Source organism: Hemicordylus capensis, chromosome 12, assembly GCF_027244095.1.
Source record: "Hemicordylus capensis ecotype Gifberg chromosome 12, rHemCap1.1.pri, whole genome shotgun sequence".
Taxonomy (NCBI): Eukaryota; Metazoa; Chordata; class Lepidosauria; order Squamata; family Cordylidae; genus Hemicordylus; species Hemicordylus capensis.
The window spans coordinates 14,765,584-14,781,491 of NC_069668.1; the positions used below are offsets into that span (position 1 = coordinate 14,765,584).

General features: G+C 47.8%; 1 protein-coding gene across 10 annotated transcripts in view; it reads right to left on the reverse strand.

The window, feature by feature from the left end:
- The window catches only part of LOC128336228 (uncharacterized), a 45,098-nt gene extending 31,820 nt beyond the window's left edge, over positions 1-13,278 (reverse strand). For 4 of the 10 annotated variants that reach the window (XM_053275575.1, XM_053275574.1, XM_053275572.1 and 1 more), the window contains exons 1-3: positions 3,689-4,922; positions 1,763-1,834; positions 1,006-1,092 (exon numbers count right to left, since the gene is read on the reverse strand). In XM_053275575.1, coding sequence (XP_053131550.1) covers positions 1,006-1,092; positions 1,763-1,834; positions 3,689-3,845 — 316 coding nt within the window. In that variant the 5' untranslated portion in view covers positions 3,846-4,922. Of the gene's footprint in view, positions 1-1,005; positions 1,093-1,762; positions 1,835-3,688; positions 4,923-5,211; positions 6,597-7,546 lie in introns of those variants that run through there. The other 6 variants (XR_008311861.1, XR_008311862.1, XR_008311858.1 and 3 more) reach the window with 5 other exon arrangements.
- Positions 13,279-15,908: the final 2,630 nt, after the last annotated feature.

The following is a 15,908-nucleotide window of genomic DNA, read 5'->3' on the forward strand; positions in this document are numbered from 1 at the left end:
AAGAGGGTGATATTGAGGCTGTGGAAATCTCCCCATCCCCCTCGGTGCGAGGATTGGGTACAGGACCTGCTTAAGCTTGCGGCACATGAAAAATGGGCCCTCTTAAAAGTAAATAAATGGGATAAATGGCCTGAAATTTGGGATAACTTTCTTAATCTTTTCTTAGAATAAGAATCTTTCTGACCTATCCACATCTTAGTGCAATGGTGATTTTCCCCTTCTTCTTTCCCTTTTTTCCTCTTCTTTCTTTCTTTCTTTCTTTCTTTCTTTCTTTCTTTCTTTCTTTCTTTCCTTCTTCCCCTTCTTTCTTGGGGGAGAGTATGGGGGTGGGGGGCAACTTGGGCATGTTGCTGCAAAATTATAAATTGTTATAAAATATTTAAAAATATTAAATTTTTTAAAAAATGGTTTTGTAAATTGTGGACGATGCAAGTCATTTAATGGTGAATTAAGACATGCTGTTCTGGTAGTTCCAGGTCTTAACAGTCACCTCAATTTTGGAGGATGAATACAACTGAAGGAAGCCCGGGCGGGTGCGTGGCCGGGGGAGTCCCCAAGGACCTGAAAACACATCTCTTCAACCAGGCTTTCTCAGCTTTTTAAAACTTGTTTTTAAATTCTTCTGATTATTTGTTGTTTTACGATGTTTTTAATTGTTAATTATCGTTTTTATGCTTTATAATTTTTGTTTTAATTATTAACTGATTCTAGTGGTTTTAATTTTTTAATGGTGTTTTAATGGTGTTTGGAACCCTAACCCTAACCCTAACCCTGAGTCTTTTGGAAGGGTGGTATAAAAGTTTAAATAGATAGATAGATAGATAGATAGATAGATAGATAGATCATGATCTTACCACTGCCTCCTTGAGGCTCAGTGGCATCTTGCTCTCTCATTCATAATTGGCTCTAACCACCTACCTGTTCTTTCCCTGGCAGATTTTACTCGCCATGAAGGGCAAGGGTCCAGAGCGCCTGTTGCTGCCTGTACACTACCAAGGAGCTTACCTACATCTTCAGGTGGCACCCATTCACTGGTGCTCCCAGATGGTCCATTGGTGCTCCCAGATGTGCCAAGATACAGAGTGTCCTTATCTGCAAAGTAACAAGCAAAGCAGTCAGAGCTGCAGGCAGGAATCTCTCTCAGCCCGATCTTGGAGATGCTGCCAGGGAGGGAACCTGAAACCTCCTCCATCTCACAGGGGCCTGTGTGAGGTCGTGACTTTGCCACATGAAACCGCTCTGCTGGCCTAAATAAGCCTCTAAAAATATTCCCGGTAAGAGTATCGGGTCCAATTGTTCCCACCTCTCCTCCCTGCAAGAGTAACACTGTGGAGCAAAAGCGATAAGTGAAGAATATTCTGCTCCTCTGCTGTATTATTGCCAATAGAAAGAGGCGGGGGGGGGGGGATCCCAAACTATACAATAGCTTGTCAAGTACTTACAAAGGAAAACAACATGGACATCATCCAGACTCCCTAATAAAATTAATTAACTACCAATTGTCTGAATTTTTCCAAGAGAAGCCATATGAAATGGAGAGGAGAGGCAAAAATGGAGCCTAATGTGTTTATTCCCCCTTTCAATTCCCACTTAAGATTTAGCATCGATTCAACGTCAGACTAATAAGCACGCCACTTCAATTCCTGCAATCGACCATTTTGGAGTGGTCCCACTCCAATTGGCAAATAGAAGCCAAATGTTCTAGGCTATTTCCTTAGGTGTAAAGGCAGATCTTAATTGTGTGAGGAATGTAAACACCTACCTTGCGAAACCACGATCACAGTGGTAAGGGTCTCCTCGTCTGCGTGGGGCTGTTTGAAGGAGGCAGTAGGATCTAAAAAAGTTAGGAAACGTTTTAGGATGACAGAGTTTAAGATTAAAATAATAAATACTATTTATTGTACTCAATGCCAACACAGACATAATTTACTCAACAGACTACTGCATATTAATAATCTAATGTCATTTAAGTCAATTAACAGTCCAGCCCCCTTCACTTCCCTAAGGAAGACTGCTTCTTACAGGGGCCTTGGCCAATTTCTTAAGCACTGGTTTTGGCAGCACTTAAGAGACTCTTCGGAGTCAGAGGGAAGGGAAAGGGCTGTGTCCTTGGTGACCAGGTGAGTTGCTTGCTTGGGTTCCCCTAGTTATCCTGGGGTGTGTGGAGTACCTGAGTAAAAGGTACCTTCCCATCCTGTCTCATCCCCTGAATGGTCCACTTCATCCCCAATGAGGAAGGAGGCCCTGGATCCAGGCTCATGATATTCCCACCCTGCCAATAACCGATTCACCCCTCCCTGCCCATTCTATAGAGTTTCTATCCAGGGATAAGTACCCCACTGGTCAGCAGCGTAGCAAGGTTGGAGTGGGCCCAGGGACAAGATTTTGGGGCCCCCCTCACCGAAGCTCAGCTCATGAAGTAAGGAAATCTTAAATGAGGCTGAATAGTGGTCACAAAAAGCATAGTGTATATAATATATAGAGGGATAGATGTCCCCTATGTGCCACCATAGAACATCATCCTAAATTATTTTTAAAATGGTTTTGTAAGCATGGGCCTTAATAATTCAAGCTTGGGAAGGGTGAGCCTACGAATGAGACCAGCTGGGTCTAGAATATTAAGTGCTAGGGCTCTAGATTCTCGGGCAATAGATGTCCTTAAAATTTTCTTATGGCAGGACAGATGAATTTATTTACTTTCAATGGTAAGGGACGAGAAACACCACAAAAAAGAACCAAAATTCTTAGGTTTTTAAAGAGACAAAATGTAGATGTGGCCTCCCTACAAGAAACACATATGGCAGAAAATGACATTCACAGGCTTAAACGGATCTGGGTGGTCCATGGTTTGGGGGCGGGGTCCTCTTCCAGGTCAAGAGGGGTGGCAATCCTAGTTCATAAGCGCATCATGTTCAACCCCCTTAATGTAGAGGCAGCCCCTCTAGGAAGATTTATCATTGTGGAAGCCAAGATTGGGCCCCAAACCATCCTTTTGGCTAATGTGTATGGAGCCTGCTGGTTGCCAAGAGGGTGATATTGAGGCTGTGGAAATCTCCCAATCCCCCTCGGTGCAAGGATTGGGTACAGGACCTGCTTAAGCTTGCGGCACATGAAAAATGGGCCCTCTTAAAAGTAAATAAATGGGATAAATGGCCTGAAATTTGGGATAACTTTCTTAATCTTTTCTTAGAATAAGAATCTTTCTGACCTATCCACATCTTAGTGCAAAGGTGATTTTTTCCCTTCTTCTTTCCCTTTTTTCCTCTTCTTTCTTTCTTTCTTTCTTTCTTTCTTTCCTTCTTCCCCTTCTTTCTTGGGGGAGAGTATGGGGGTGGGGGGCAACTTGGGCATGTTGTTGCAAAATTATAAATTGTTATAAAATATTTAAAAATATTAAATTTTTCAAAAAATGGTTTTGTAAATTGTGGACGATGCAAGTCATTTAATGGTGAATTAAGACATGCTGTTCTGGTAGTTCCAGGTCTTAACAGTCACCTCAGTTTTGGAGGATGAATACAACTGAAGGAAGCCCGGGCGGGTGCATGGCTGGGGGAGTCCCCAAGGCAGTGGGCCCCCAGACAACTGTCTCCCTGGGCCCTCTGATAGTGACGCCCCTGCCACTGTTGTCTTTCTCGCTCTTCCACTCTGCCCACTAGAGCCATGTTTTAACTCGCAACCAAGCACTTACCCATGTTCTTTGTTTTGCTGGGGGAGATGGCTGTCGTTCTTCTCCCGCACCCAAACAGGAGAATCGGGGCTGCTGCCCAGTGCAGCCTCTCCCAGAAACCGCGTCTGCCCCCAACAGGTGTCCCTGGAAAGGGATGGATTTTCCTGTGCCACCACATGGTGCGTTTCACCAGGGACACTGATCAATGCCTGCCCTCTTCACAGAGGATCCCGGCGCCGTGAACGAATCCCTGCTCAGAGCGCATGTAACGGAAAGGAATCCTGTGGAGTTCTATGTTTAACAGTTTCTTAGACATTCCGGGGTGATGCTATCAGCACCCTGAGCAAGGCCTAAGGCCCATAGGTTCTGTCTCAGACCCATCCTCAATCATTACCCTTGCCCCCCAATTAATTCGGGTTAGGGTTAGGGTTTAAAGGATCTTTTTTAAATACACTGCAATCCTATTGATGTCTCCTTGAAAGTAAGGCCCATTGTGGTTAATAGAACTTACTCTATGGTTAGCAAGTACAGGATTTCAGCCTCAATTAATAATGCACTGAATCAAACAAGAGCAAACAATCTGGCCGCAATCACAGTTTCCCAGCAAGACCACAGCAAAAAATGGGAATTGGAATCTCCTTTTCTTCTGCAACCACACAATGGAGCCATTGAGAGGCAGTGTGGTGTAGGGGTTAGAGTATTGGACTAGAGTTGGGGAGACTTGGGCTCAGAGCCATGCGGCTGACTGCATCACCTTGGCCCATCCCTCTCTGTCAGCCTCAACCTGCCTCACAGAGTTGCAAAGACAAAAGTGGTGAGGGAAAATCAGGTACACTGCCCTGAATTCCTGAGAGGAAAGGGCAGGATAGAAAGATCCTCTGGACTCTGCAAAAAGGAGGGAGGAAGAGACTGAATAAGGCTGAACAAAACCATCTTCAATGTTTTCCAGGGCGTCTGCCCCTTGAGGCCATCTTTTTCCTTTTTCCATTTCACCAACCTCATAGGGCTGTTAGGAGAATAAAAAGGAGCTATCTCTGTATGCAACACCGTGAGCTCCTTGCTGCATGCATCAATGCAATGTCTGAGAGAATGGTAGGTATTAAAATGCTGATCTAAAGCTGATCTTTTTATTTTAAACAAAAACCCACACAAAACATGCAAGTCTTGTGCACACTGAAGAATGGGGGAAAGAGCAAGATAGAGATTTCTTACCATTGGGCAAGGGGAGGCAGTTGTCTTGGGGCCCGCTGCCTCGAGGCCCCCCCCCGAGACATGTCACATGACTCCCCATTGCCCACCCGCCCAGCCCGGTATTTTTTTTTTTTTAATTCTTTGACATTTTTGCCGCTGCGTGGTCAAGGGATGGCTGCCGGGTGTGTGTGTGTGTGTGTGTGTGTGTGTGTGAGCCAGGGGTACTCCTTCTCTCCCCCCCCCCGCCACCCCCGGCAGTGGCGACCTTGATGTATTAGGGTAACCTTGTCCCCAATAAGGAGGTTCGTTCCTGGGCCGATGGAGCCCCATAATCATCAGCCCAGACGAGATAACAAGATCAAAGGTTTTATTCTGCCTTAAGAACAGAGGTCTTACTTTGGCTATTTGCTCAAAGTAAGACAAAGGAATATTCAAACATCCATACCTTGATCCATGACCAATGCCAAAGTCATCCTCACAAGAAAACAACATATGATGCCAAGGTGCCTAACCAAGGCCAGAAAACAAACTCTAAACACGTTCGCAGGCAGACTGCCAACATCTTCCTAGTCATATCAACCCCTTCTACATATCAACTTCAGCACATTCCACAGACGGGCGCAGTAACCTATGGGGGATGGCATATTACTGGAGAAACAACGTTTGGACAATGCTTTGCACTGACAAGCAAAGAAAGGTCTCTTGCAGAGAACCATTATTTCAAACTAATTCAAGCTGTGCAATTCTAGGCATTTCTAATGTATTATACATCAACCTCACTCGCAGAGCAATGCAGGGCCTGCCATTCGGCCCCGGCTCTTGCCAACTACGAGGTGCGCCTGTGCAGTGGAAAGAGCGTCGCTGTGAGGATCAATCATCACAGCGAGTCTCTTTCCACTGTGCAGGCAGGCACACCTCCAGGATGGAGTCCCGCGCTCTGGGCTCCTTGGAGGAAGAGCGGGAGATCTCATGTGTCCAAAGGTAGTGGGGACAAAGAGAGTAGCTGTGACCCACTGCAAGGAGCCCTGGAGGGACACCCCTCGGCTCACACAAGGACACACTGATTGTACGCAAGAGGTGGGAAGCCAGCAACGCCCTGGTAAATCCACAGGCCAGTCCTGCACAGAAATGCACAGTCCTGCTGTGACCTTAACAAACTCACAATTTTTGTAATTGGTTTAAAAAAATCCCTCATTAATCAGGCAACAGGTTTCTCTTTAAGAAAACCTTTGGTGCCTGCTTTTGATGTGTTTTAGAAAACCAAAGCAACTCCATTTTACTTAGAAAACCTCATTCTAACTTAAAGTAACACCAGCCCAGCTCAGGGCCATCACGGCCTCTCATGATCAACGTCACTATCTCTCTCCACTAAATTGTATCTAAGAAACTTGGTTCTCACTGTTCTTTTGCTGACAGTTAAGAAAACAGGATGTAACCAAATAAGGAGTAATCACCAGATGAACAATGAATCATTTGCATGCGTACTAGATATTTAGTCCACCATTTTGTTGCCACGTATACTGTGTCTAGGGTGTCGGCATCATTCAGATTGTTTGTATAAATGGAAGATGCACCTGTAACCAAACTGTAATCGGTTTGAGAGTGTAAAGCCCACTGATTACCTGTTGCAACTGCAGTGCAATAAAATGCCTCTAAAGTATTCCCACTGAGTCTGTTAGATTGGCTTAGGGCGGACCCAGGGACGAACCGAATTCACATCACTTTGACATACAGGGGCCTGTAAAAGACCAAAGAAAGCTTGTTTTTTGTCTCCAAAACTATCGCTGCAGTCACATTTTATTTTTATTTATTTACACCAAGCCAATTCACAGAGCCCCTGGTGGTGCAGTGGCAAAACTGCCGCCCTGTAACCAGAAGGTTGCAAGTTCGATCCTGACCAGGGGCTCAAGGTTGACTCGGCCTTCCATCCTTCCGAGGTTGGTAAAATGAGCACCCAGAAATGTTGGGGGTAATATGCTAAATCATTGTAAACTGCTTAGAGAGCTTCCAGCTATAGAGCGGTATATAAATGTAAGTGCTCTTGCTAGTGCTGTTATTTGATTTATAGACCGCCCTTCCAAAATGGCTCAGGGCGGTTCACAATTAAAACAAACTAGTAAAACAATGAAAAGCTAAAACAAATTAAAAACAATAATACAATTAACAATTTTAAAACCTTTTAAAACAAGAATTAAACAGTTAAGTAATTAAAACCCCTAACTCAAGTTAAAATTTAAAATTTAAAAATTTAAAAACCCTGGAAAGCCAGGCCAAACAAATACGTCATAAGGGCTCTCCTGAAGGCCAGCAGAGAACTCAAATTGCGGATTTCCACAGGGAGCGCCTTCCACGGCCCCGGAGCGGCTATAGAGAAGGCCCGCCTCCGAGTCGCCACCAGACGAGCTGGTGGCAACTGGAGACGAACCTCCTCAGATGACCTTCATGTGCGGTGGGGATCGCGCAGAAGAAGGCGCTCTCGAAGGTAACTTGGACCGAAGCCCTTCAGGGCTTTGAGTGCAAATGAATGCAAATTCATGCAAATGAATGCAGATTTCACAGAATGCAACTCATTTGATGGCTCAACTAAGATTTGTCTAACGGAGCAAGCGAGCAACAGAACTAGCAGCCAGCTTTGAGGGCTGCTTCACACATCAGCATTTCTAGACATACAGTGGTCCCTCGACTTACGAAGTTAATCCGTTCCGAATGCACGTTCGTAGATCGAAAATTTCGTAAGTCGAAAAGCGCACCCACGGAGGTCTGGAAAAATGCGTAAGTCGAGGAAACCGCATCTAAAAATTCGTAAGTCGAGGAAACCGCATCTAAACCGCCAACGGTTTCCGTTCGGATGTCGAAAAATTCGTAAGCGTGTGGCCATTTTTGTCGTTCGTAAGTCGAAAACTTCGGATGTCGAGTAGTTCGTAAGTCGAGGGACCACTGTATATAAATATATACATTGTCAAACTGTATAACAACAACAACAACAGCAATATAATTGTGAACGGCCCAGGGACCTTTTTTGTATAGGTCAGTAGACCTAAGCCCTTCAGGGCTTTGAATGCAAATTCATGCAAATGAATGCAGATTTCACAGAATGCAACTCATTTGATGGCTCAACTAAGATTTGTCTAACGGAGCAAGTGAGCAACAGAACTAGCAGCCGGCTTTGAGGGCTGCTTCACACATCAGCATTTCTAGACATATATAAATATAGACATTCTCAAACTGTATAACAACAACAACAACAGCAATATAATTGTGAACGGCCCAGGGACCTTTTTTGTATAGGTCAGTAGATAGACTAAATAAATAAATTTATAGACACACACACAATCCACACACGCTTTAAGGTTGACTTAACTCGTAATCATACTTAAACTATAATGTGTGCTTGCAAGACATCCACACGGACTGTGCAGTTCCATTTTTAGCAGGGAGCTGGCGTTGACTGCAGCTGCCAGTTGACACTCGGTGGCCAACGTGCGGGGTTGCCTGCCTGCCTGGGACAAGTAGACCAGCTCCTCCCACCCCACCCTTCTGGCTTGGAAGTCATACCGCGCGGTTCAATCGGCAGCAAGGTTGACTAATCGCGCGGCAGCCACATTTTGCCTCTTGGTGGCCACCAGTACTTACACGGCCTTGGAAAGGGGCTTAGCCATGTTCACAGAGGACAGGGCTATTATCAATGGCTACTAGTCCTGAGGGCTCTAGCCTGCCTCCAGCCTCAGAGGCAGGATGCCTCCCAATCCCAGTTGCAGGGGAGCAACGGCAACAGAGGGGGCTGGCCCCTTTCAGCTCTTGCCTGGGGGCCTCCCAGAGGCATCTGGATGCTGGGCTTGGAGAGGCTTCCTTGGGGGGCCTGATCCAGCAGGGCAGTTCTTATGTGGTTGCAAGCACACACTGTCCCCTTGGAGAAGTAGGGTCCACCTTGCTTGGCATCTGCTTGGGAGGCCATGTAGGATCACTGTAAGATATTCCCCTCAGGGGATGATGGGGCCACTCTGGGAAGAGCCCCTGCCTGCTTGCATGCAGAAGGTTCCCAGGTCCCTCCCTGGCGGCATCTCCAAGACAGAGCTAGGAGAGACTCCTGCCTGCCACCTTGGAGAGGCCACTGCCAGTCTGTGTAGACAATACTGAGCGAGATAGACCAAGGGTCTGACTCAGTATAGGGCAGCTTCCTATGTTCCCATGAGGGAGTGCCTGCTCTGAGAGAGAGAGAGAGAGAGAGAGAGAGAGAGAGAGAGAGAGAGAGAGAGCGCACGTATGTGGGATATTCAACACCCAGGCCAAACTTGGGTTAGCGACAGGCTATGCACCCGACAGAGTGCCGCTCTGCTGCAGCTGATCCCAAGTCCCTAACAAGTGACGCTGAACCACATCTGTGCTTACTGCCCTTTAGCTGTCGAGGGGTCCACTGAGACCATCTCTGGTGTGCACCTGAAGACACCAAGCCAGTTCACATGGCTCATCAGGTCATCAGCGTCGTTTGGGGATTTCGTACGCCAACAGGATACAGGATCTAATCCACCCAGCTAACGTTGCCTTAGATACCTTCTTCCCAAGGAAGGGAGGGTAGAAAGAAACAAAAAGTGCATCAGTCTTGCAAATATCCCTAGTCCTGCGTATATACATACGGAGGGCCCTGCGCACATCCAGATTGTGCCACAATTTTTCAGTGGGATGGACTGGATTTGGACAGAAGGAAGGGAGAACGATCACCTGAGATCTGTGAAAGAAGGAATTGACTTTGGGAAGGAAGGTAGGGTCCAAGTGAAGGGACACTGTGTCAGATTGGAAGATACAAAATTCCTTCCTTGACGATAAGGCACTCAATTCCGAAACCCTGCGTGCGGACGTAATTGCAACTAGAAACGGAACCTTATAGGTTAACAACTTGAGTGAAATAGAGTCAATGGGTTCGAAGGGGGGTTTTGTGAGAGCATTGAGGACGCGGTTCAAGTTCCAGGACGGGAATCGTTTGATGGGGGCCGGGGCAAGGTTGGTTGTGCCCCTCAGGAATCTAGAGATGTGCGGGTGGAGAGATTGTTGCCCCGAGGAAGTAGACGAAATATCTAGGACGGAGGCTAAAACTCAGGCCTGTCGCTTCAGAGTGCTGGGACGTAGGTTCAAGCTCAGACCTTGCTGCAGGAAGGCGAGTACTCCCAGTACCCCTGCCGTTATGGGGTTTTTCTTATTCTGTTGTGACCAACGCAGAAATGCCTTCCATGTGGCTTGATACACCCGCTGTGCGGAGGGCCTTCTTGAAGCTAGGATGGTATCTTGCACTGACTTTGAGTAGCCCTTGGCCCTGAGCCTTGTGCACTCAACCTCCAGGCGGAAAGTTGTAGCCATTGGGGGTCGGGATGATGAAACGGCCCTTGGCGTAGCAGGTCGTGGCGGACCGGAAGGCGTCATGGAGGACAAGTGGCGAGTTCGAGACGATCTGAGAACCAAGGTCTGCGTGGCCAGAACGGAACCACCAGAATCAATTCCGCTTTTTCCAGTAGTAGTTTCTTGATGACCTTCCTGATTATGGGCGTGGGTGGGAAGGCGTATAGGAGGCCTTCCGGCCATGGAGAGTGAAGAGCATCTGTTGCTTCCGCCCGAGGAGAGTGGTACCTTCCCATGAAGCGAGGGAGTTGGTGATTCGAAGACTTCCGGATGAAGCAACCATTCTCCTGGGTCCACGGTCTTCCGACTGAGCCAAAGTCCGCCAGGGACTTTGACATGCTCTGCGATTATGGAGGGAATGTTGTCCTCCACCCAACGAAATAGCTGATTGGATTCCTTCATCAGCAGCCTGGACCTTGTGCCCCCTTGACGGTTGATGTGCGCCTTTACTGTCACATTGTCCGTCCTGAGGAGTATGTGTTGGCCTTTTAGAAGATATTGGAAGTGTATAAGTGCCAGCCGAGCCGCACGAAGTTCCAACCAGTTGATGGGAAGTTTGGACTCTTCTGGTGACCAGGCACCTTGTGCCACTTGCCCGAGGCAGTGAGCTCCCCATCCCGACAGGCTGGCATCCGTTGTGACAACCACCCGTTGGGGTTCCATCAATGGTCTACCCGCAAGCAGATCTGGGGATAGCCACCAATAGAGGGAGCACTTGACTTCCCGTGGAATCGGGAATTTGGAACCGTGGAATCGGGAATCGGGAATTGACTTCCCGTGGAATCAACATCTTTGTGCGTGACTGCCATGATGCGTGACTGCCATAGCGTCGGGGGCAACCGAACCCCACCCGCTGCCAGGTCCTAAGAGGAAACTTGCTGGCAAACGTGATGCCTCGGGGAACAGTGTTTTTTCGAGGTGGAGAGTACCCATGTGTGTGGTATAGACCGTTAATCTTTATGTAACCTATGCCTTGTTCTTGTACAGGAACCTCGAAATAAGGAAGAATAGTGAGATTCCCCCAAATAAAACAGTCTTATTAGCGTGGAAACTCCTGCTGGGTTTTGTTCAAAAGGAGAAATGTATTCTGCCTAGAGGGAAATGGGAACAGAGGTGGAAATGGACCATGGACGTAGACCCACCTATTACGTGAAGGTATGCGGGACACATCTCTATCCACACTAGAGGGTACTGACCATTGTTTTAAACTACGAGATATATTAGATGGTATTTACTGTAAAGGGTATTTCTTTGTAAAAAGTTTTGGATGCCTTTATTGAATCGTAATGTAAAATTTTAGAGATTCAGTGGGATTGCGGATTGCCCTTGTCGGTTAGTCCCCCTTTGCTCAAGAGCGGAGGATAAAGCCATTAAGTCCATTTTTCTTTTAGAAGTAGTCCCAGAAGGGGGCAGGGACGTTGTCTTAGGCCTCGCGCCTTCTACTTCATATCTTTTTGGTGGTGCTTGGTTCTCTTGTCCCACTGTTGCTACGGTCGGGGTCTCTGGTGCACTTTGGAGATGCTGGTGAGCAGCTCCGATAATGTCTATTCCTTCCCGATCCAGAGCCCTCAAAAGGGGGTTTGGGGAAACCAGCTCGGGTGTGCTGGCCTTTGCCTCCGACTTTGGTCCTTCTATAGGCTCATGCGTTGGTTCTATCCGAGCCTTTTTGGCTGCACTCCCTCTGTGGTCAGGAGAAAAATTCTCCCCACCGTCCTGTGCTGTTATATGGTGGCTAGGTTCCTCCTGGTTCCCCTGGAGGGTTGTGGTTGGTTCAATTTGAGAGGGTGGGACAGCAGGAATTACTCCCTCCGTAGGTTCTTTAGTTACATTCCTCTTCTCGGGTCTCTCTTTAAGATGTACTTCACGGAGTTGCGAAAAAGCTTCCTTCTTCTTTCTTAAGCGTTGTTTTAAATAGGTGGTGATTGTGTACAACCAATCCACACACTGGTTAATTGACATTGGAAGGTCATTTCCTTCTATCCCAGTTGAAAAGGGAGCCACTAATAGGCTGCCTGTAATTCCAGAGGAAGATTTTTCTTGTAAAAAACGATTTAGGCCCTGAATCTTTTTCAGTAGATTTATTTCAGTCAGCCACTCCGGAAATTGGAGGGGTTTCATGAGAGGCTTCCGCATTTTGGTCATTCTATGGGTCATCATTTTGGTCAAGATGATTGAGCTCGTTGCTACTGCCACAGCTACCTTGTGTTCCGACTTGATTTCTGCTCCCATAAGCCATCGAAAAATCAGGTCATGATCTTTTTCCAGCCTGTTCCATTGTTCAGCTGTACTTTTCTTTTTCCAGGTAGTCATGGCAATATTCAGCTTAGGTAAGGTTATATGGGCTAACAAAAAGGCCCAGAATTCAAACAATTCTATTGGATGCAAGTCCGTTGTCAAGAGGATATTTGCTACCTCTTTGACCTCTTTTTGTAGAAATTCTTGCCATTCAGAGGTAGAGTACTTCCCCTCCTGCTTCACTACTTGCAAAGCTTCTGATTCTAAATAGGTAGGGTTACTCAGAAAATCTTCTACTCTCACTTCACCTCTTGCAAATGAGTGCTGGTCCTCCTGTAACGGTGTGGATACTACTTTTTCCTTTTCAGCAACCCTTTCCACTTCCCCTTCATCCGAAGAGAAAAGGCCAGAGTTATCGTCATCTTCTAGGGATTGTATGTCTGACCAGCTAGATTCATCATCATCCAGTTGGATATTTCCGGTTGTTTCAATAGTCACTTCTATTCCTTGTAAATCACTGCCGTCTACTGGCAAAGGAGGAGATTGGCCGTCTGTTGAATTTAATGCAGCAATGATTGCAGAATCAGTTATGTGACCTGCAGATAGAGACTTTAGCATTTTCCCCGATAATTGTGGCCTCTGGTCTTCTTCACCCCCGAAATCCTGGGCATGGAAACGGGCCGTCTGACCTGGGCTTTTAATTGGGGACCTGTCCCTGCCTTCATCTGTGAATAATTCCAAACTCTGAGTCCTAACAAGTGGGCTTGATCCCCTGAGAGACATCCTCCTTGATAATTCAGTTCTTCTTTCACATCCACTCCCAATATTGGTGTTGGTAGCTCCCCTGGTTGATGGGGGATCAGTATCAAGTATCAGAATAGGTTTACTTGCAGAATCCACCACGGATTGCAACAGATTTTCTTTTGTCTGTTTTCCCAGCCTGGGCTGCAAAAGGAAACTTGGGGGGAGAAGAGCTTCACTTTCATCACTGTTTTGGGGTCCTCCCCACTGGGTCCCCTCTATCCTGTGTTGGACATCTTGTGCACTAAGCTCTTTAGGAACTATCGGTGCAGCCCCTGAAGCTCTAGGGCTAACAGTTTCTGAATCATTAAGCGATGAAGAGACAGTCCCCTGAAAATCTAGCTCCATATTACTCACAGGCTTCATTTTCTCAACATCCTGCGTAGGCCCGACCAAGGATGGGTCTGAAGGAGTTGCCCCCGTTGGACTAGAAACGCGGGGGTGGTCTCCTTCTACTCCAGATGAGGTCTCCAACCGCTTCTGATCCATTAGAAGTCCAGATAAGCCCCCCAAAGGGGCATAACAGTCATTTTTGGGTGATCCCTCCAGGAGCTCCAAAACAAGTGCTGCTGCTGGAGGACAGTCTTGCCTGGGGTCTGAGAGTGTTGCCTAGCATCTGAGAGTCTTGCCTGGGGTCTGAGAGTCTTGCCTAGCATCTGAGAGTCTTGCCTGGGGTCTGAGAGTCTTGCCTAGCATCTGAGAGTCTTGGCTGGGGTCTGAGAGTCTTGCCTAGCATCTGGGAGTCTTGCCTGGAGTCTGAGAGTCTTGCCTAGCATCTGAGAGTCTTGTCTGGGGTCTGAGAGTCTTGCCTGGAGTCTGAGAGTCTTGCCTAGCATCTGAGAGTCTTGCCTGGAGTCTGAGAGTCTTGCCTGGAGTCTGAGAGTCTTGCCTCGCACCTGAGATTCTTACCTGTGGTCTGAGAGTCTTGCCTAGCAACTGAGAGTCTTGCCTGGGGTCTGGGAGTGTTGCCTAGCATCTGAGAGACTTGCCTGGAGTCTGAGAGTGTTGCCTAGCATCTGAGAGTCTTCCATGGGGTCTGAGAGTCTTGCCTAGCATCTGAGAGTCTTGCCTAGCATCTGAGAGTCTTGCCTGGGGTCTCAGAGTCTTGCCTAGCATCTGAGAGTCTTGCCTGGGGTCTGAGAGTCTTGCCTAGCATCTGAGAGTCTTACCTGGAGTATGAGAGTCTTGCCTAGCATCTGAGAGTCTTGGCTGGGGTCTGAGAGTCTTGCCTAGCATCTGGGAGTCTTACCTGGAGTATGAGAGTCTTGCCTAGCATCTGAGAGTCTTGCCTGGGGTCTGAGAGTCTTGCCTCGCACCTGAGATTCTTACCTGTGGTCTGAGAGTCTTGCCTAGCAACTGAGAGTCTTGCCTGGGGTCTGGGAGTGTTGCCTAGCATCTGAGAGACTTGCCTGGAGTCTGAGAGTGTTGCCTAGCATCTGAGAGTCTTCCATGGGGTCTGAGAGTCTTGCCTAGCATCTGAGAGTCTTGCCTAGCATCTGAGAGTCTTGCCTGGGGTCTCAGAGTCTTGCCTAGCATCTGAGAGTCTTGCCTGGGGTCTGAGAGTCTTGCCTAGCATCTGAGAGTCTTGCCTGGGGTCTGAGAGTCTTGCCTAGCATCTGAGAGTCTTGCCTGGGGTCTGAGAGTGTTGCCTAGCATCTGAAAGTCTTGCCTGGGGTCTGAGAGTCTTGCCTAGCATCTGAGAGTCTTGCCTGGAGTCTGAGATACTTGCCTAGCATCTGAGAGTCTTGCCTGGGGTCTGAGAGTCTTGCCTGGCATCTGAGAGTCTTGCCTGGGGTCTGAGAGTCTTGCCTGGCATCTGAGAGTCTTGCCTGGGGTCTGAGAGTCTTGCCTGGCATCTGAGAGTCTTGCCTGGGGTCTGAGAATCTGGCCTTCCATCTGAGAGTCTTGCCTGGAGTCTGAGAGTGTTGCCAACCATCTCAGAGTCTTGCCTGGGATCTGAGAGACTTGCCTAGCATCTGAGAGTCTTCCCTGGGGTGTCAGAGTCCTGCCTAGCATCTGAGAGTCTTGCCTGTGGTCTGAGAGTATTGCCTAGCATCTGAGAGTCTTGCCTGGGGTCTGAGAGTGTTGCCTAGCATCTGAGAGTCTTGCCTGGAGTCTGAGAGTGTTGCCTAGCATCTGAGAGTCTTCCCTGGGGTCTGAGATTCTTGCCTAGCATCTGAGAGTCTTGCCTTGCATCTGAGAGTCTTGCCTGGGGTCTGAGAGTCTTGCCTAGCATCTGAGAGTCTTGCCTGGGGTCTGAGAGTGTTGCCTAGCATCTGAGAGTCTTGCCTGGTGTCTGAGAGTGTTTCCTAGCATCTGAGAGTCTTGCCTGGGGTCTGAGAGTGTTGCCTAGCATCTGAGAGTCTTGCCTTGAGTCTGAGAGTCTTGCCTAGCATCTGAGAGTCTTTCCTGGGGTCTGAGAGTCTTGCCTAGCATCTGAGAGTCTTGCCTGGGGTCTGAGAGTGTTGCCTAGCATCTGAGAGTCTTGCCTGGGGTCTGAGAGTCTTGCCTAGTATCTGAGAGTCTTGCCTGGGGTCTCAGAGTCTTGCCTAGCATCTGGGAGTCTTGCCTGGAGTCTGAGAGTGTTGCCTAGGATCTGAGAGGCTTGCCTGGAGTTTGAGAG